Genomic DNA, 18,037 nt, shown 5'->3' with positions numbered 1-18,037 from the left:
AGCTCCACCGCACTACGCACTCGTTCTCCTTAAATGCCAAGTCTCTCATTACCAGGCGTGTCTCTCTCTCCTCCTACTCCTCATGGCTGACTACACGAAGAGAACGCTGATTGCCGTCATCGGTGACGATGTAAGACTTGTTGCTCAGCGCCGCTACTAACGCCCACTAGAACACTGTGACAGGCATGCTTTTGGCTGGAACTGGCCAGGTGAACGATAACGGCGACAAGAACTTTTTTGTGGTCGACACCAGTACGTGCATTATTACTGCTATAGTACACACGAGATGTGCTTTTTGTCGTAGACTTTTTGTTAACGCGTGCAGAAACTACAGATGCGCAAATTGAAAGCGTGTTTGAGGAATTCACAGAGAAGCGGGATGATATTGCAATTGTGTTAATAAGCCAGTATATTGCCGACCGTATTCGCGGCCGTGTCGAAGCCTGCACGAAAGCATTCCCTGCTATTTTGGAAATCCCCAGTAAAGAGCATCCATACGACCCCGAGAAGGATACCATCTTAAAGCGCGTCCGTAAGATCATGGGCGAATAGAAAACTCGCACTGTGGGGATGATGCACTAGAGTCGAGTGGAGGAAGAACAGGCAACGCCAATGCCCCTACTGCTCCTATTGCTCCTTTTTTGTCAAGACACTCAACACATACATACACGCACTACACACTCAAGCCTCAAGACGTGCAAACACACGTGCACTTACAACACACACGAAGCATGGGCGCGGCATCGAGCCCGCCAATAGTCCTCTCTAATTCTGTTTCGGGTCTTGCTTTTCGTTCTCTTAATCGTACATATAGTGCCGTGCAATGCAGTACAGTTATATCCGCAGCGCTGTTGTGCGCCCTGATGCAGTTGCAGTCGCAGCAGATTCGTCATCGTGTGTGATCATTCCAGGGGATCGGTGTCTTTGAGAGCGAAACTCACATTGCACCCGCACGAGTCTTTCGCATTCGGGTTATCGACCACCTGAAACGAAGATCCAATCAGCTCCTGTTTGTACACGAGCGTCGACCCCTGCAGCAAGGGTGCACTGATCGTGTCTATGTAAATACGTGCCTTTCCGCGTTGGAAGGTTCTGTATAATGTTAGTGGGGGGAATCAATGAGGGGGTGTGAAGAATGTCGATCGGTTCGTGCAGATCATACAGTAAGAACTTTCAGACTGATCGACACTCAAGCTGATCGACTTACATATCGTCGTCATTGCTGCCGCGTAATTCAACAGAGTACAGGACCTGGTAACCGTGACAGCCACCGCCTTCTACGGTCAACCGTAGACCAACGTTGTCCGTGTTTCTCCGCCGGCATATGTTCTCAAGTTGTTTAACAGCAGAATCGTCTACGAGCAGTTCGAAAACGCGTCCGTCAGGACCCGACGCCTGTACACGTCGCGGATCGCGAGAGGTCAGTGTGTGTTTCGACCACCGTGATGACGGAATTGGCTTTGTTGTGTCCTGAGTGCTGCTACTGATGGAGGCATATTGCCGTAGCCGCAGTGAGTTGTATAGAAAACGCGTGGTTAAAAGATACTGCGATTCAACGCCCATTCGACTGCTCCCGTGCAAATATCTCGCACATATTCCAGGGCGTAGGGTGACACCGTCCTGGCGTGCTATTGTTTGTACGATTCGACGTGATATACGTCCCACTTCTTGTAGTATCATTGTCTGGTTTTCCCAGCTGCGTTGGAAGACGGTCACACCGTCCAGAGAATAATGGTATGTGGGGCAAATAACTGGTCAACTCACACGTGGCAGAGAATCATATTTTGCGAGCTTTCATTGGCCTAAAGGTAGACTTTTTTCGCTAATTTGTAAACCTTATTCGATTTTCATAAACACGTGACATTAGCGTTGTGAGGTCATACGAACCGCATGCAACGCTGTTACGAGTAGAAAAAGCAGATTCGAAGTCTCCTAACGCTTGAGGACTTCCTAAACCAAATCTAACTTCCAACCTCACAAGCGCAACCTGTTTTAAACACCTTGGTCTCTTTGCGGTGCCCCCACATTCCCTACACCACCATCACTACCACCAGACAAATGGTGCAGGTCATACAACGACTTGTAGGGCAAAACTAAACAACGCGAGCTTATTCCCACTAACTCACCACCGAAGAGATCGTATTCCTCTTTCGTCATGAGGGAACCTCTTAAGGAGACAGTCTACTCGCTTGACGTACAGACACTCGGCCTTCGTGGAGTGCTGCATCTTCACGTTCCCTCTTTTGAGAATGATGCTACTGAGTCTACGGCTTTTGCTGACAGCCGCTCCCCAAGACATAAACAAGCCTCCGGCTTTGGGCCACGGAACGAAGTCGAGACAGCGTATGCAAACACTGTGATTGCCCGGAACAGCGGTATCTTTGCTCCTCCCGTGAAGTCTGCCTGTCCTATTTTCTGGAAGATATTACGGAACCAATCCGTACAGCTGTTTAGTGTTGCCCCGGATAGTATTTCTGAGGACACGAGTGGGGCGGCGTACAGTGTGTGTATTCATTTTCCCGCAGATGTTCTTGATCATGGTATCACTTTTGCCCATAATGCACATACCAGTGAAACGTCACTTTTTGTGCTCACTACTGCTCGTGTTTTGTACAGTATAACACTTCCCGCAGACGCTTTTATGCGCACTGCCGAAAATTGGCCCCGTTCTTGGTGCCGAATTAGTCGACCAGCTTCATTTGTCGTACGCTCTCCAATGGCTCTTACTTGTAGCAACGAACAAAACTTGTACGTTGCCTGGCAGGAAGGTGGCTTTGTTCGTCTTGTATATGACGAACAAGTGGACGGTTACGTTGATAATGTTCATTTCTCGCACAATGGTTATCTTTCTTCTTTAAAGCAATTGCTCTCATTGCAAGCATTACGCTCGGATTATGTGCCACCCAACAGAGTGCTTTGTTTGCGTTGTAGTGCAACGCATAACGTTCTTTTTGTTCTCACGGCTGATATGAATTTGCGTGTGTATTCGACAATAACGAACGCGTTGTTAAAGACTCTGCCTATCGTTTGTGACAATGCTCCAAAAGCTTATTTTCACGCCTTTTTGGCGTTGGATACCGTATCCAACAATTTCCTTGCTATCTACTGTCCATATGTTGCCTGGGGGGCAATTTTGCTCCTTCGAATTGAAACAAATGCAGACAATCATTTCCTTGGTCTTAGTCCATTAACACCTTCTCCTATCCAAGCACCCATACCCGACGATAAAGCATTTGTGCCATGGATTGTCACAGGGCTTTGTGTACATACGAATTCCCGTGATTCTCTTGTGATTACTACGGCATGGAAAAGCAATTTGAGCTGTCTGATTCAGTGTGCAGACGTAAAATTAGGTCACAAGGTGAAGGTTTCTTGGAGGCCAGTCGCCAACTCTTTAGACGCTGCTGACGATGATTTCTTTGATATCCCATCTTCCATGGCCAGTGGTGACGTTTCTGAAATATGGCTCCAGCGCATATTTTTTCAAAAAGCTCTTTCTTCTTCGGCACTTGAAGTTGCTCTTCTGATATACACTGGCCAAAATTCTGCCGCCGACTTGAACAATCCGACACTTTCCTTTGACGATATGGGACGTCAAGAGTTGGGAGCAAAGATTGTTCATGCTGTGGTAGGTAATGTGCAATTGGAAGCTGAACAGCAGGCTATGAATTATGATTACGACGGTTATCGTGAAAGACTATACAATGAGTGGGATCGTTTTTATAAACTTGTTCTTTTTATGGACAATTACGGAAAAGAGGTGTATGATATTGTTTACCTGCCTGGTATCTCAGCCCTTGCTGCGGCTCATGCTAACAAAATTGGTCTTTTGGGATTAGCGTTGCTTCCAGATAGCATTTGTGCCGGTGTAGAGAACACGAATACTTCGGTAACGGCCGCTGAACCTATTATTAAACTTTCATTACTACTTCATGATGCACTGTCTGATTCTGCTTTATCGGAATCTCGGTTTGCTCTCCGTGAACTCACTCAACAAGAAATGACTTATTCCGTTGGTGATTCTATTTGGACGTTTTACGACAAGTATCTCTCTCAAAGCTTATCGACAGAGATGACTTACGCTCTAGTGGATACGATGCTTTCTATGAAAGATCCCGTGAACACTATTTCTCGGCTCATTCGGACCATAAAATCTGGCGACTTTGAACGCAGTGACGGAACGCCTTCTTTCCTGACAAGCCTTTTAATTTCCCGCAGTCTTTTAGATTCGTTCCATGCTGTGAACACGATCGTGGAATCGTTATTATTCCTCCTATTTGTTGCGGCCTCTCAAGAAAGCAAGGAACTACAGTCAACACTAGTGGGATGCGACAATTTGTGTCTTGAACTGCTTACCGACTGGAGCGTGATTAACTTCTATATTGACGCTTCTCGTCTGCTGATGGAGCCTACGGCAGAGGAATCAGCGGATTCCACCATCATGGCTGATACTTCAGCTGATAAAATTGACTCATTAAAAACCCGCTGTACTACGGCATTTGAATTCTTCGTTTCTCTAATTAATACTGACTTTTACTGCAATTGCGAGAAACCGGAAACTGACTTGTATTCAGTGTTGATTCAAGTTTGCTACCGTCAATTGTTCTGTTCTTCCAGAAGGCACATACTTGTTATCGAGTTGATGAGCCAGCTTCTCTTGCAGGGACAAGCTAGCCTGAGTAGACAATTGATTGGTTGGTTAAAGACCTCTGCCGTTGAAATGTACCTGAAAGGACATACCTACCTTAACTGCCTTGAACCCGACAAGGCTGTTGCATCTTTTCGACGCGCATTCATTCCAGTGGATGAATTAGCTGACTTCTCTTCAGCATTCTTTGTTGATTATCAAGACTTAGCTGCACTATACCCCCAAGAGCCACTTGCGTGTTACTATCTTCACATTTCCATGTGTCTGATGAATGCTGCTTGTTTTAGACATGCCGTCACTTTTTGTGAACTCGCTATCTCTTCTTTAACAGAAAGCAACAAAGCGATGGAAACAGACATATACTACCGAATGTTCAAGAGTGCATGTGCTGCCGGGTTATTTAAAACTGCGTACATGGCTATTATGCAGGTCCCTTCACGCCAGCTGCCTCGTGAATTTCTTGCTGAACTGTTAAGCAGTATGGCTGATGCTGGATGTGTTGATCAGATTCTTAATTTTCCCATGCCGGGTCTTCAAAAAACATTTGATGACATCCTTCAAGCGAAGGCTTTAAACACAGTGGATGTCACGCTACGGCCGTCGTGGTATCATGTCTTGTTTGCTTGGCGCATGAATCAAGGAAACATGCGTGGAGCTGCTGCCATATTGTTTGAACGCTTGGTCCGTTTCCAATCGCAAATGATTGTATCGCAGCGTTCACAATATGCACAACTGTTGGAGGACTACTTGGTTGTTTTAAACATTTTGCGCACATTACCCAAAAATGATGCTTGGTTCCTGGCCTCTCGTGTTGATAGTGCACGGAATAAGTGCGTAGTGCCCCAGCGTCTCGTTACCCTTGAGGATGTGGAAAAGGGTTACTCTAAAGCTCTTCAGAGCCTTGCCACTCTTGTTTCCAGTCAATCCGACAATGTCCAAGTCGATGAACAGGTGCCAGCAGGTCTGACAAGTTGAAAATTGTTTTTACTAACTCTTACAAAAAATGATGGATATTTTCTATGAATACGATTGGTATCTACTTTAATTTTTCATTTTTTTGAATTTTATTGTATTATACCAATGATAAAACAGTGTTTAATTGTCTTTCTTATAATTAAAGACAGTGTTGTTAATAATCTCGGGTTTTTAAGGTTTTAAGGTTGATCGACAAGATCGCGTGGATTATTCTGATTTGCTTGAAGGTAAAAATAAGGTTATCAGATTTGTTAAAGTTCGTTTAGATCTGGTCCGATCTACATTGAAACAACTATAACCACTGACGGCAGGATCCGACGGTACCCCTATTCTCAACGCAACCTGGCACCTCGTCAACACGGTTTCCTCCCAGTTTGACAGTCATCCGCCGATGAGTCAACTGGTTTCTTTACGACGTAATGAAAGATTCGACCATTGGGAAAATAAGAGGATCGAAGCAATTTATTCAGCCTTATGTTTCTTGCTTCATTTATCGCTTCGGTCAGTGCATATCTAGGAATCCATGGTACTTTATACTCGTTTTTACGGTGCTTTCTATGACCGGAATATACCCTGCACTGGTCGCTCTTAAACAAACAATTAATGATCCAGCATTATCAAGTTGGTCTTCATGGGTGGCTGAAGACGCCAATGCTTCACCGAATGTTGCAGTAAAGCAACTAATAATGCTTCATTCAAACAATTCTATGTCAGACAATACATTTCTTGAAGATGTTCTCGATTGGCAGAGACATTTTGATGATTTGCTAGCTCAAAATGACTTCCCGTGTATTCAGAGGGATGAAACAGCATGTTTGACGTTAGACCCTATACCAGAATACATGAATACGCTGGAAAACCGAGTTTACAATTTCTCGGTCACTGATGTGAACACATCAGCATTGGATATGTTGTCTTACGAGACTGGTTCTACGAACGGTTCCACTGCAAATAATGACGCTACTGTTCGAGCTTACGTGCTCACGTATTTCCTTCTGCAGGAGCACGTCGATACATTTGACAGGTTGCTTCATGGTTGTTCCCTTTCATCGGGCACGAAGCTTTATACTAACGTCATGGATGAAGCACCGTCAACCATAATTGCACCCGTTGTTGGGATGATGTCGCCAACATCTTGGTCTGTGATATTAACGATCGCTCTTTTTCTTTTTACATACATGCATATTTCACTCGTCCGTCTTCATGATATCAAAGCTAAGTTTGGGCTTACTGTCACAGTCTTTATACAGGGCGTAACTTCTTGCTTGACCGCTTGTTCCATTTTGTATTTCTTTGAGCGCAGTGGCCCTATTTATCCCTTCCCTCTAGTATATCCAGTGATCGTTGTTATGGATATGGAAAACACGTTCCGCCTTATTAAGAATGTGATATCCTCGGTTCCTACGAAATCAATTTCCATTCGTATTACAGAAGGCTATCTTCGTTCTTTTTTCCCTACGTTCTTGTCACTTGTATCAAAACTTGTAACACTGCTGATCTTAAGTTTTTTCTTGCATCCAATGGTACAGGAATACTGTTTGTTTCTTGCGGCTGCACTTACTATTGATTTTATACTACACAACTCATTTTTTCTTGCTGTACTTAGTGTCGATATTCGTCGTCTTGAACTTCAAGACTTGCTTAATGACTGTGTATCGAAAGTGCGTTTCGATTGCTGGGATGCATGGCTTGGTTATTGTGCTGAGAAGCTTTGGTTTCCATGGCTTTCCGATAACGTCGGTACCATATCTATATATTTGGGTGTCATTTCTGCTCAGTATATCTATACACATAAGGTTTACGGAAGCTGGCAATTAAAATCACCGGATCCGTATTTTTTACTGTCGTTGGTTGGGCGGATCGGCCGTGTGCTTAAAGATAGACACATTCTTCCACTTGTTAAAACCGGTTGGCTGGGACAGCCGGAAATAATTGACTTGCTTGCTAACGGTGCAGGCGTTGAGAAAGGCGACTTAACACTCTCGATGTATCGGCCATTAGTTGGCGACCGCTTGCCAAGAACCGAGTTTCAATCTGTGTACAAGTCCTTGTACGCTCGTCGTTTGTGGAGATGGTCCACATTCTTTTATACATTGTTGCTGGTCGACTTTGCAGTAGGATTGCTTGTTAAAATTCTTCTTCATGGTTCCGATGATGATGACCAAGAAGGCCTTCAGTCGCTTTTGCAAGATGAGGTTCTCAGTATATATCGGCTACCGACGCATCATTCGCTGGACGTTACGAGATTATCAATTACGGCTAATGGTGCCTTTCTTTTGAGTATTGGCCTTGACCGGAAAGTGGTTGTATGGAATCTTTTGCAAAATGAGTTGCTTGTTGAGCTTGATGATTACAAACTTCCTGAGGTAATTAAAGCTGTTGCTTTAAACAGTTTGGGAACCTATCTAGTGGTTTTTTCTGTTGATCGTTTTTATATCTATGATACACAACTGGCCTCAATTGTCGCGAAGGGCAAATTCTCTACTCCAAATAATGTCCGACTTACAGCGTATTGGCTTGACACGGAAGGAAATAATGACGAAGCACAACGATTTGTAGCTATAGCAGGTGATGGGCATGTGCAATCTTTTGTAATGACTCGAGATGCGGAAAAGTTAACGTTACGTTCTGATGCTGATATACTCATTGGTTCTATGGTTCGGAAAACTGTTTCTATAAACGCTCGTGTTGGACAACGTTTTGTATCACTTTCAGACGACGGTGTTGTCTTTGTTGCTTCCTATGTGAGTTCTAAATGGGTATTCTCTAAGCTTGAAATCCAAGGTCAAACAAAGCTGGCTGAGGAAAAGGTTGCTGATATATGTGCTATTGCGGGTGTCGATGTTATTTTGCTAGTCAAAGACAGTGGTATTCAAATGGTTGAGCTGACAACACGACAAGAGGTACACACATTTGGCATTTCATGTGTGAAAGAAGGGACATTACATGCCGCCGTTAGTAATCTTCGCGTCGTCAAGGGTGAGTATCGTGTTTCATCAGTCTCGCTCTGCTTTTTGCACAAGAAAACAGGTGCATTGCAGTATTATCATTACGCTCACGACGATCCTGAGGCATATTCTATTTTATGTTACTATGCACGACAATCTAGTTTAATGGATTTGCATGATCCGGACGGTCCGAATTTGGAAAAACGAATTTCAATCATGCAGCAAACTGTTCGTGAGAAGTTTAATTGTGGTAGCTGGGCTATGACGACTGATGGATTATCTGTATTTGGTGTTCGCAGAAAAACTGCTTTCTCTCGACGCTGGCAGAGTTCATCTTTGCGTCGTCGGCGGCGATACTCTATACATCGTGCCGCCGTGGATTCTTATACGTCGCTGAAAGAGTTAGCAACTACTAAGTCACCTGCCGATAATGCAAGTCCTGATGAGTACTGGGAAGTCTGGATGCTTTCTCAGTCAGACGACGTTTCCCTTACAAGAAAAGTACCTTTACAGGACCAGTTGCTTATTGCAAATGCAGGACCATCGCTGCAGCTTACTAATCACTGTGTTGCGGTCGCTCTTGGTAATGTAATTAACATTATCGGGCTCGGCGGCAACAATTTTGCCGATCTTTTCCTTAAGAGTATCAATCAAGGTAACCGAGTCTTGCGACGGAGGCGACGAACGAATTCCTTAAGAAACCAAACGACTTTGTGATGACGATTTTACGAATGCTGCTTTAAAAATACTTTCTCTTTTTCTCTTTGTTCCCCGTTTCCATTTTCTCTTTTTCCTTTTCCTTTTGTTTTTGTGTATGTAACATATCTGTTTTTCTAACATGTGTATAAAAAGTATTTTACGCGAATATTATTAGAAGTTCCATATATATACTTTAATAAGGGAATGTGTGTATGAAGGAAGGGCTTTGCAATTGTAAAACGAATTTGGGTGTATAAGACGAGTCGTCTGTCATAACATAAGCGTCTGCACATCGTAAAATCATCTTACAGTTCCTTGGAATGCATCTGGTCTCAATTCGGGACCTCGTATATAATACCCCCCTCAACCACCTTTCCTAGGTAAGGAATCATCGTATATGCACATTTGCATGACGAGAATTCTCGTGTTCTGCCTGTAAAATGCTTCTTACAGTTGCTAGGAAACGATTACTGCAGAGTTATTTGTACTTTAATTGTGCACCGCTGTCGACAGTTTCGGCAAACTCTATGATACCGAAAAATGCGGCTCAGGTACCTGATCTTAACAAAATAGCACAATGTGTAAAGATATACACACTAAAAAAAAGACTTCGTCTACTTGAATCGTTTCCTAATCGGACGCTTGCTCGGGCTCTCATCGATAAGTCCTTTCCAACTCACATATCTAATACCAATTCATTGTTATGGCCTATCGGACGAGTTCTTCGTGATCTATATACATTGGAATACATAAAAACGAAATACCCGAGACTTCCTGAAGAAGGAGTTGCTGTTTTAAAAGACGGGTTAGCCGGAACTGCCGTCTTAAACCAGTTAGCAGCGATGTTTGGACTAGAAACTATCGGCAAGGACGAGAACCTCGTTGATGGAATGGGAAAAATTATATACTCGCGAGTTCCTGCCGAGAGCTTTCGGCAGGGTCGAGAATCATACAAGTCAGAGGCAGTCGCACGGACAATTCTATCAATTCTGGCAGGTGTTTATATTCATGAAGTAAGAGGAATTGTATTTCTGTCTTGTGATCGTCAGTTGTGTTAACATATCGTGCTAACTAAATATCAGGGTAATGCTGCTGCTCGACTGTTTGTTCAGAATTTTATGTTGTCTCGATACCTTCCACCAGACACACTCATGCTGTTCCAAAAGCCAAAACAACAATTGAGGGCACTGTGTAGACGGCTGGGTGTGTCCAAGCCGGTTTACTATTTGGAGGCAGAGACTGGCAGGAAATCCAGAGAACCCGTATTTGTGGTAGGCGTTTATGCTGATGGAGAACGGATTGGACAAGGTCAAGCCAGTTCCTTAAAACTCTCTCAATCGCAGGTATGCGACTACGATTTTTCTCACCCGAATCCTTACTAACCGAAAAGGCCGCCCATAACGCTGTGCTTTCGTACTACATTTACTCCCCCTCATACAAGACGCTTCCTAGTGAAACCCTTGACAAAGACGGCATTGCTTACGAGCCTCCCATTTTACTCCCTCCTGGCCAAATTGTAATATAACGAAGAATCTATACTGATCTCTCACGATGTTTTAAAAGTTTTAATGAAGTACGTTATTTTGTTGTACACAACGTTAAGTCACATTAAATGACTTAACGTTGTGGAGGCCACTGTAGCAAGCTTCTGTGTGCAGTTTGAAAAGGAAGCTATTTTTGTAGGGTAGGGTAGAAATTGAGGACAGTCACGAAAGCACAACAGCCGTAACAACAGGAGCCGAAACATCTGCCCTTTACCAAACACCACCAGTATGTCTGCTTCTGAACTTGCCACAAGTTACGCCGCTCTCATCTTGGCTGACGAGGGAATCGAGATTACCGTACGTAATGAATAGCACGACCACTGCAAAGGTAACTTGCTAACTATCGCAGTCCGACAAGCTCTTGACTTTGACCAAGGCTGCCAACGTTGAGGTTGAGCCCATCTGGGCCTCCATCTTCGCTAAGGCTCTTGAGGGCAAGGACTTGAAGGAGCTTTTGTTGAACATTGGCTCTGGTGCTGGTGCTGCTGCCCCTGCCGCCGGTGCCCCCGCTGCTGCTGCCGGTGAGGCCGCCGCTGAGGAGGCTAAGGAAGAGGCCAAGGAAGAGGAAGAGTCTGATGAAGACGTATGTTTATTTGCTGTTCGCGGCTGTTTTGTCGTGAAATGTGTTTTTGTTTTATGTTCTATCGCTGACATTTATCTAGATGGGCTTTGGTCTTTTCGACTAAAAATCTTCAATAAGAATTTATGTACCTCTTTAGCTGTTCCTCAAATAGTTGGCAACGGATGGGCATTTCGAGTGTGTAGAAGGGGTTCTTGAGAGCGTAGTCGGCGTAGAGCTCGTAGGCCTTGTTCAACATTTGCTGGGCGTTGGTGATTTTCTTGTTGCAGAACATGATAAACTTCAAACCCGTATGCGTTTGGCGGATGTGCATGTTAAAGGACTTGGACTCAAGCGTTTGAATGCCAGAAGACTGTGGCAGAGGACTCATCTGCGTTGAAATGGCATGGACACTTTTAAGGTTAGTATAAGCGAAATTGTGCGTGAATTACGCGGTCATGAGATAGTAGAGTGCGCACGTGAATCTAGGGTCTCGTCGATGAAAACAGAAGCTCTTTCTCGCACTTCCATCGTAAATTGCAGATAAGAGGACGATGTCCCATCGACCACTTCAAACATACCCGTGAATGGTTCCTGCAAGAACGAGAAAATCGTTTTGCGAGAGCGGAACGGGAGCGCTGGCAAAGTTGTTGTGGTAAATCAACGATCCAGCTCTGTTAATGATAAGAAGAGTTAACATGATGTTAAAGACGTGAGGTTTAAAGATGCTTCGCTGTGCACAGCTTCACTTTGCTTTTTGTAAAAACGGTAAGACCGGTGCACGTAGAATATAGTCCTTTCGATACCACCACCACTACCAACGCATCACGTATATTTATCTAATATCTTAGGTTAAGACCTTAAATGTGCAAATCTTATCTCTACTGCTTACCACCAAAACACGCGCGCAACGCAAAGCTGCAACAGACGCGTTCGCAATGTCAATGACAGCTGGGAATGTAGTATTTGTGGGAAACATCCCATACGATGCTACTGAAAAACAGATGGCTGATATATTTCATCAGATAGGTACGGTCCGGTCGTTTAAATTGGTACTTGATCCGGAGACGAATCAGCCTAAAGGATATGGATTCTGTGAGTTTCATGACCCAGAAACAGCTGCTTCAGCTGTGAGGAACTTAAATAATTTCCCGTTTGGTGCGAGAAAACTCCGTGTAGAATTTCCTTCCAACGATCCTAGAGGTCGGTCAGACTCGTCGAATGATGGTATTCGACATGCCCCCTCATCATTAATGCACAATAACCCGACACCCACTCCACCTCCACCTTCTTCTGCTGTCTCGCTTTCCGCTTTGCAAAGTCAAAGTGCATACCGACCCATGAATATGCCATCTGCTGCTGCTATTGTAGCTCCTAATGGTCTTCCATCGTCAGCTTCTCTTCCGGCGAATCCTGCCGCAGCTTCAGCACCATCGATTATTCCGGGACCTGCTGTTGTCTCTGCTCCTGCAACTATCTCCAAAACGTCTCCCATAGCGAAAACGTTGTCAGCTTTCCCGGCCAAAGAGCTGCTTGACATAGTCGAGCAACTAAAAACGGTGGTGCACGTCGCACCAGACGAGGCAAAAAATCTTTTGAAAGCAACACCGGCTCTTTCATATGCAGTGTTTCAAATACTCTTATTACTGAACATGGTTGATGCACGAGTGCTTCAGCAAGTACTTCAAAATGCAGCCCAAAAACAACAACGGAAACCGGCTCAAGCTCCGCCACCTACCTCTGATCCCAGCTACGTATGTACAGGCTTTTGTTCTTATGTTTACTAACAGATAATTAGAATGCACTTGTTAGTCAATTGATGTCTTTGACTCCAGCTCAAATTAATATGCTTCCTCCTGAACAACGCAACCAAATACTATTGTTGAAACAGCGGTTGCGTCCTCAGTAGAACTTTTAGCCTTTGCTGTATCCAAGTGTTTTTGAAAACAATAATCGTCTTAGCACTGCTTGACACTCGCTCTCACTCGTATCTGTCGACTTTTGTCTCTCTACAAAAAGTATGATTTTTGGATCATCCAGTATACATTAATACCTCTCACCTTACTATAAACACGTCAGTTGCTATTTTCTATACCTATGTACCTTTTAATGTATATACTATAACAATGCAGAGGTCAGCCCGCTGAATGCAGCTGTTTCTGAGTCCTTCACTACCACCACCTCGTACTCGGGTTTTCTGGTGTAACAAGGAATATAACCATTACTACGTCTTCTCGCCTCAAATATCAGTACTCAGAATAGCATAAATGAAAAGAGCAAAATGAACAATCCTATGGAAGAGCAGCAGAATGCTATTCTGGAACGTATAATTAATAATTTGGGGAAACTAAATGATTCCGTAATAACATTGAATAAAAAGCTTCAGGTATGTCCATTTTAATAATAACGACCTGCTCATTCATTGGTAGCAAGTGAACATGGCAAATATGAACGTTGAACTCGCCAGCCAAATGTGGGCAAACTACGCTCGGAATGCAGTCTTTCACTTGGAAGAAACAGGGTCTCTCAAAAAGGCCATTTAACACGTCTAGCGAAACTTGTTGTAGAGTGCAAGTAGAATAAGAATGATCAGTAATGCAATAATCAAGGTAGTGATCGTTCTGTTCATTGCGAGTCTGTAATGGGTTAGCACAGTAATCGTAAATCAATAAACTTACCGTCTTGCCATTGTTTTGATAGTCCGTAAACTGCGGTCCAGATAACTGTTTGTTTCGTTCAACTGTAAACAGGTTAGAGAAACAAGTTAAGGAGCGGAGGGGTCATGTTTGCTATGTGCTCGAGAGCTCTTAGATCTAGTATCACATACCACGCCCATTGAGTGTTCCAATTGTGTTCGTTGTCCATAGAGATCTCTCAAGATTCCAGCGCCGATTCCCTCCGTTTCGTGTGCCATTCGTTGCGAGTCAAGAAGACGTTGCGAAGATTGCTCCAAACGACTTGTGCCTTGCAGCAAATGCGAGCGTTGGTCATAATCATTATCGTTTTCCCCGTAGGCTGACTGATCCCTTCTTCCAAAAAGATTCTTTCGGTCCATAACTTGAAGCTCATTTTGCTATAAAAGTGTCAATAATCAGCAGTCTTCCAAGCATGTTTACCAGTGAGGTTTTCCAACCGTCAAGTTTTTGACGATAATCACGAGCACGACTCTGTGCAGCTCCACGCTCCGCAGTTGGAATGTTTGTTAATGCAAGTTCAATTTGAGCAAGCTTTTTATGTCAATAATTTGTTTTCCTTATTCTTCAAACTTACCACTTCATCAGCTTCGTTTAAAGCTCGTTTGCATGACTCCGCAGCTCTCGAATCGCCGTTTTGTTGAACATCACTGAGTTTCTCTTCAATATCGGCTTGGAGCAGCCTAATTGTAAGCCAATTGCATTTAAACATAACTCATGAAACTGTCTTACTTGAATTCTTGTTCATATGCCTCCATCTTTCATGAAAGATGTAACACCTGTTGATGGATGTATATGGTAGTTGACAGGTGTCAGGTTCTAGACGACAATAGGGTCTCTCGGATTGGCTGCTTATGAATGAGTTCGTATGCTATCGCTTGCGATAAGGAGGGTCTTGATGAAGGTTTGAATGTCGTTAGAAAGTCTTTAGGTTGTAACTACGATGTAATGATTATTACTAAATTCTATCAAGGGTTTTCCTGAAACTCTGTGTCTAAAAACATATTCTTCCAATACTTAATTCCTGTGCCTTTCACTTCATCCATATCGCGTACAATGGAGCCCTCTATTTCTGCCTGGTGAAGATGTTCTAACGCGACATTAACAGGCCAACCCAAAGTTACAGCACATTCCAAAGCGCTAGTATATGGCTTCATGGTACTCATTATAAGTTCCAAGACATTTGATCTGTGGTCATCAACAAGCTCTAGCACAATAAGACCGGATGGAAAAGTGATTTGCCGAATTCCAAGATTCATCTTCACCATTTCTTGACAAACGCTGAGAAAAAGACTGGGATTTATAAGATCAATTCCTCTAGTTCTGTTGTAAATGGCCCAAGCAACAGTTAGCGTTACGGCTGCGCATGATGTCTTTTTAAAATATGAGTGCAACACCTGTGCGACGCTCTTGCTTAGTTCTGTTGTTGTCGTAAGTGAAACATCATAAGAGGAAAACTGATCAAAGTAACTCCTCGTCACCGTCATCTCAAGATCATTATTGGTTGGTGATAAATTCGTTTCTGCTTTTAGTTAGCATACAAGTATAGAAAGTTGCAGCATATGTTTACCTTTGCTTTGTTGTGACAAGTTTTTGATTAAATCGTTCGTTTGCTTTGCTAAAGACATAAAAGCATTAAGGTCCTGGAAAGCTCTTGTCAGTGTAGCACCGGATTGCTTAACTTGCTTCTGGTGAGAAACTTGTAGAGCATGAACGCCCCCGAGGGTAATGGCTTTCTCGCGAATGGTTTGCTTCAGTATTCGTTTCTGCTTCAAGTCCGAATCAGTAGACGAGGCCTCTTGGCATTTCTGATTAAGTGCCCCCCAGAAGGTATGAGCACCTCCGATATGAAACGAAAACTTAATATCAAGGGACTTGGATTGACGTAAAGGTGTACCGCACATCTCACAATCAAGAATCATCGGATGGTTTTGAAAAGTACAGACGCTGCACCGACCGGATTCAAGATTATTAACGTCAGTTGATGCAGCAATTTCTTTATATCTTCCAGCGACACCACATTGCTTGCAAGGGATATGTGGATAACTGTGATTGGTGAAGGAACATATTCGGCATATTAAGTAACGCCGTGTGGAATTGACTTTTGCAGAGATCTTTGCAGAAGACCGAAGAAAGCGATTAGTTATCTGTAAATCTGAAACGTCTGTAAGGTTTATTGAAAGGGAGTGAACGGTGGGCTGTGTATCATCAACGTAACAAATTCGACGGTTTGTTAGGTATAAGGTACCCTCCATATGATCGATGCTTTTATGGCCATTAAGATAGAGACCAACGTTTGGCTGTGCCAATTCTATACGCTCCTCGCTTTTGAGTTTGGGAAGTAATGATGTAGTTGTCTCAAGGTATTCCGCCATTATTAATTGAAAACAGGGTTAAATACTAGGAACAAACGTAGCGGGAGACTGTCTGAAGTTTCAGGCCTATCCAAATGAGTGTCATGTAGTTATTGTGTTAGGTGTTAAATCATCAAAAAAATAAGGAACAACGAAATCATTCAAGTTGTAGACTGTTAACATTAAAGATAATTCATGAGTAAAATTGACCACGAACGATGTTAAAGCATAGCTTTTGACCCAGTCAAGCTTTGTAATGCTCAATTAATTGGCGTTTGCAAATGTTGCGACGGTGTACAATTGGTAACCCACGTCCCTCCTCTCTATCGTGCGGCAATGGCTGAAAAAGGATGCAGTAAAGACTTTTACGTTCGTTATTAGTATGTTAATGTAATGATAATGATTGTTAACCGGCTAGCTCAGGACATTATGGTCGTTTTGGACACGAATTTTTAGGTTTGTTATATTAGATTGCTTCATAGATTTGCGAAATACTAACACTTTCTTTATAGAATTTGACTTTCACCACGACGGTCTTGGTATGCCTTTTTTCCATTTTTTAAAACAGATTCTAATTGTAAGCGCGTTACGCAAATAATTCAAACTATCGAAATGATTCGTTGATCCGGAAAGAAAGTACGCATAACATACAATGGAACATGAAACTTAAATAAGTGCAAGTATTGACCGTTAACAGTGTTTGTCAGTCCACTTGTTCTCCAAGAAGTTCAAAGAATTATTGAAGAGAGTGAAATTGCAAAGTAAGTTATAGATTGACAAAACGAGATGAACACTAGCAGCAAATGGAGAATTGATTTCTGGTAAATGCTCTATGATGTGCTAAATGATTCGTCTTTGTACGATTTTTTAAACAGATTATTAACAGGTGCAGTGAATCCGATAAGCTTTGGCCTCCTAAAAATAAAGATGGAAAGCAAGAGCTTGAAATTGTTATGAATGGAAAAAGCTACATGTTTGAGGTATGATAATGGGCTATGAGCATCAGCTTTGTATACTAATTTTCTCTTTTTAGACATGCAAAATTGGAAGTCTTGCCGATGTTCAAAATAGTGAGGATCCCGAAGGTCTTCGTGTCTTTTATTATCTGGTACAGGATTTGAAAGCCTTGTTGTTTAGCTTAACGTCCCTCCATTTTAAGTTGAAACCGGTTAGAAATTGATGTATATTAATATGCTGGAAAAAGTCTAGTTGATTGTAGTCAAAGTAATGCATGACTTTGGCCTGGAATCTTATGTAAGCGTGATTGTTTTGTTGTTATTTCGTGTCGATAAAATGTTTAATGGAGTCTATGTTATTAGCTTAAGTCGAAACGTTTAGTTGCTTATGTTTGTCAAAACTTATAAATGATGCCTAGGTCAAAACTATTATACTATTTTAGTTGCTTCATTTAGCTTATTACTTCTGTCATTCCGGTTTTTCCGCTCCTAATTTTTTTTTTTTTTTTTTTTTTTATTAATTTAGTCACTTTTTTATGATTATACGTTTTAGACAACTCATTCTATTTCGTAGAAATCTGAATGAAACAGCTTAAGCACAACTTTAGCCTTGTCTTTCTTCTTTCATGTTAAAAAAACCCGTGAAATGCATTGCTACGAA

The 18,037-nt window shown here is 42.7% G+C and overlaps 12 protein-coding genes across 12 annotated transcripts; 8 read left to right on the top strand and 4 right to left on the bottom strand.

The window, feature by feature from the left end:
• Positions 1–2: 2 nt before the first annotated feature.
• SJAG_04016 (iron-sulfur protein I) lies at positions 3–1,749 on the bottom strand. The gene is made up of 2 exons (XM_002175101.2): positions 1,208–1,749; positions 3–1,092 (listed from the first exon to the last, which is right to left on the bottom strand). The coding sequence occupies exons 1-2, from the start codon at positions 1,678–1,680 to the stop codon at positions 903–905; spliced, it is 663 nt and encodes a 220-aa protein (XP_002175137.2). The 5' UTR covers positions 1,681–1,749; the 3' UTR covers positions 3–902.
• Positions 30–1,350, top strand: SJAG_04015 (V-type ATPase V1 subunit F). The gene is made up of 3 exons (XM_002175100.2): positions 30–130; positions 171–252; positions 326–1,350. Exons 1-3 carry the CDS (start codon positions 83–85, stop codon positions 550–552), a joined length of 357 nt encoding a protein of 118 aa, XP_002175136.1. The 5' UTR covers positions 30–82; the 3' UTR covers positions 553–1,350.
• SJAG_04017 (nucleoporin Nup120) lies at positions 1,284–5,813 on the top strand. The gene is made up of 2 exons (XM_002175102.2): positions 1,284–1,734; positions 1,774–5,813. The coding sequence occupies exon 2, from the start codon at positions 2,156–2,158 to the stop codon at positions 5,621–5,623; it is 3,468 nt and encodes a 1,155-aa protein (XP_002175138.1). The 5' UTR covers positions 1,284–1,734; positions 1,774–2,155; the 3' UTR covers positions 5,624–5,813.
• Positions 5,814–5,876: 63 nt separating this feature from the next.
• SJAG_04018 (Sre1 cleavage activating protein Scp1) lies at positions 5,877–9,495 on the top strand. The gene has a single exon (XM_002175103.2). The coding sequence runs from the start codon at positions 6,043–6,045 to the stop codon at positions 9,286–9,288; it is 3,246 nt and encodes a 1,081-aa protein (XP_002175139.1). The 5' UTR covers positions 5,877–6,042; the 3' UTR covers positions 9,289–9,495.
• Positions 9,444–10,885, top strand: SJAG_04019 (ribosomal protein subunit L3). Its single transcript, XM_002175104.2, has 3 exons — positions 9,444–10,283; positions 10,353–10,613; positions 10,661–10,885. Exons 1-3 carry the CDS (start codon positions 9,711–9,713, stop codon positions 10,793–10,795), a joined length of 969 nt encoding a protein of 322 aa, XP_002175140.1. The 5' UTR covers positions 9,444–9,710; the 3' UTR covers positions 10,796–10,885.
• A 92-nt stretch (positions 10,886–10,977) lies between these two features.
• Positions 10,978–11,574, top strand: SJAG_04020 (60S acidic ribosomal protein P1). Its single transcript, XM_002175105.2, has 3 exons — positions 10,978–11,111; positions 11,164–11,397; positions 11,477–11,574. Exons 1-3 carry the CDS (start codon positions 11,043–11,045, stop codon positions 11,498–11,500), a joined length of 327 nt encoding a protein of 108 aa, XP_002175141.1. The 5' UTR covers positions 10,978–11,042; the 3' UTR covers positions 11,501–11,574.
• SJAG_04021 (TRAPP complex subunit Trs23) lies at positions 11,410–12,213 on the bottom strand. Its single transcript, XM_002175106.2, has 2 exons — positions 11,955–12,213; positions 11,410–11,786 (listed from the first exon to the last, which is right to left on the bottom strand). Exons 1-2 carry the CDS (start codon positions 12,071–12,073, stop codon positions 11,507–11,509), a joined length of 399 nt encoding a protein of 132 aa, XP_002175142.1. The 5' UTR covers positions 12,074–12,213; the 3' UTR covers positions 11,410–11,506.
• A 98-nt stretch (positions 12,214–12,311) lies between these two features.
• Positions 12,312–13,282, top strand: SJAG_04022 (mRNA cleavage and polyadenylation specificity factor complex subunit Ctf1; the record flags this gene model as incomplete). The annotated part of the gene is made up of 2 exons (XM_002175107.1): positions 12,312–13,127; positions 13,172–13,282. The coding sequence occupies 2 exons, from the start codon at positions 12,312–12,314 to the stop codon at positions 13,280–13,282; spliced, it is 927 nt and encodes a 308-aa protein (XP_002175143.1).
• Positions 13,283–13,488: 206 nt separating this feature from the next.
• On the bottom strand, positions 13,489–14,983 carry SJAG_04023 (SNARE Vti1). The gene is made up of 6 exons (XM_002175109.2): positions 14,799–14,983; positions 14,644–14,749; positions 14,490–14,600; positions 14,201–14,446; positions 14,052–14,113; positions 13,489–14,009 (listed from the first exon to the last, which is right to left on the bottom strand). The coding sequence occupies exons 1-6, from the start codon at positions 14,822–14,824 to the stop codon at positions 13,922–13,924; spliced, it is 639 nt and encodes a 212-aa protein (XP_002175145.1). The 5' UTR covers positions 14,825–14,983; the 3' UTR covers positions 13,489–13,921.
• Positions 13,603–14,086, top strand: SJAG_05319 (DASH complex subunit Dad4). The gene is made up of 2 exons (XM_002175108.2): positions 13,603–13,759; positions 13,803–14,086. The coding sequence occupies exons 1-2, from the start codon at positions 13,655–13,657 to the stop codon at positions 13,914–13,916; spliced, it is 219 nt and encodes a 72-aa protein (XP_002175144.1). The 5' UTR covers positions 13,603–13,654; the 3' UTR covers positions 13,917–14,086.
• Positions 14,954–16,789, bottom strand: SJAG_04024 (RBZ zinc finger protein Vps36). Its single transcript, XM_002175110.2, has 2 exons — positions 15,637–16,789; positions 14,954–15,588 (listed from the first exon to the last, which is right to left on the bottom strand). Exons 1-2 carry the CDS (start codon positions 16,439–16,441, stop codon positions 15,035–15,037), a joined length of 1,359 nt encoding a protein of 452 aa, XP_002175146.1. The 5' UTR covers positions 16,442–16,789; the 3' UTR covers positions 14,954–15,034.
• SJAG_04025 (mago-nashi) lies at positions 16,697–17,727 on the top strand. Its single transcript, XM_002175111.2, has 7 exons — positions 16,697–16,800; positions 16,839–16,876; positions 16,933–16,959; positions 17,003–17,056; positions 17,118–17,181; positions 17,313–17,400; positions 17,454–17,727. The coding sequence occupies exons 1-7, from the start codon at positions 16,757–16,759 to the stop codon at positions 17,598–17,600; spliced, it is 462 nt and encodes a 153-aa protein (XP_002175147.2). The 5' UTR covers positions 16,697–16,756; the 3' UTR covers positions 17,601–17,727.
• The last annotated feature ends 310 nt before the right edge of the window (positions 17,728–18,037 follow it).

Source organism: Schizosaccharomyces japonicus (genome assembly GCF_000149845.2).
Source record: "Schizosaccharomyces japonicus yFS275 unplaced genomic scaffold supercont5.2, whole genome shotgun sequence".
Lineage (NCBI taxonomy): Eukaryota > Fungi > Ascomycota > Schizosaccharomycetes > Schizosaccharomycetales > Schizosaccharomycetaceae > Schizosaccharomyces > Schizosaccharomyces japonicus.
This window is presented reverse-complemented; position numbering and strand designations above follow the sequence as displayed.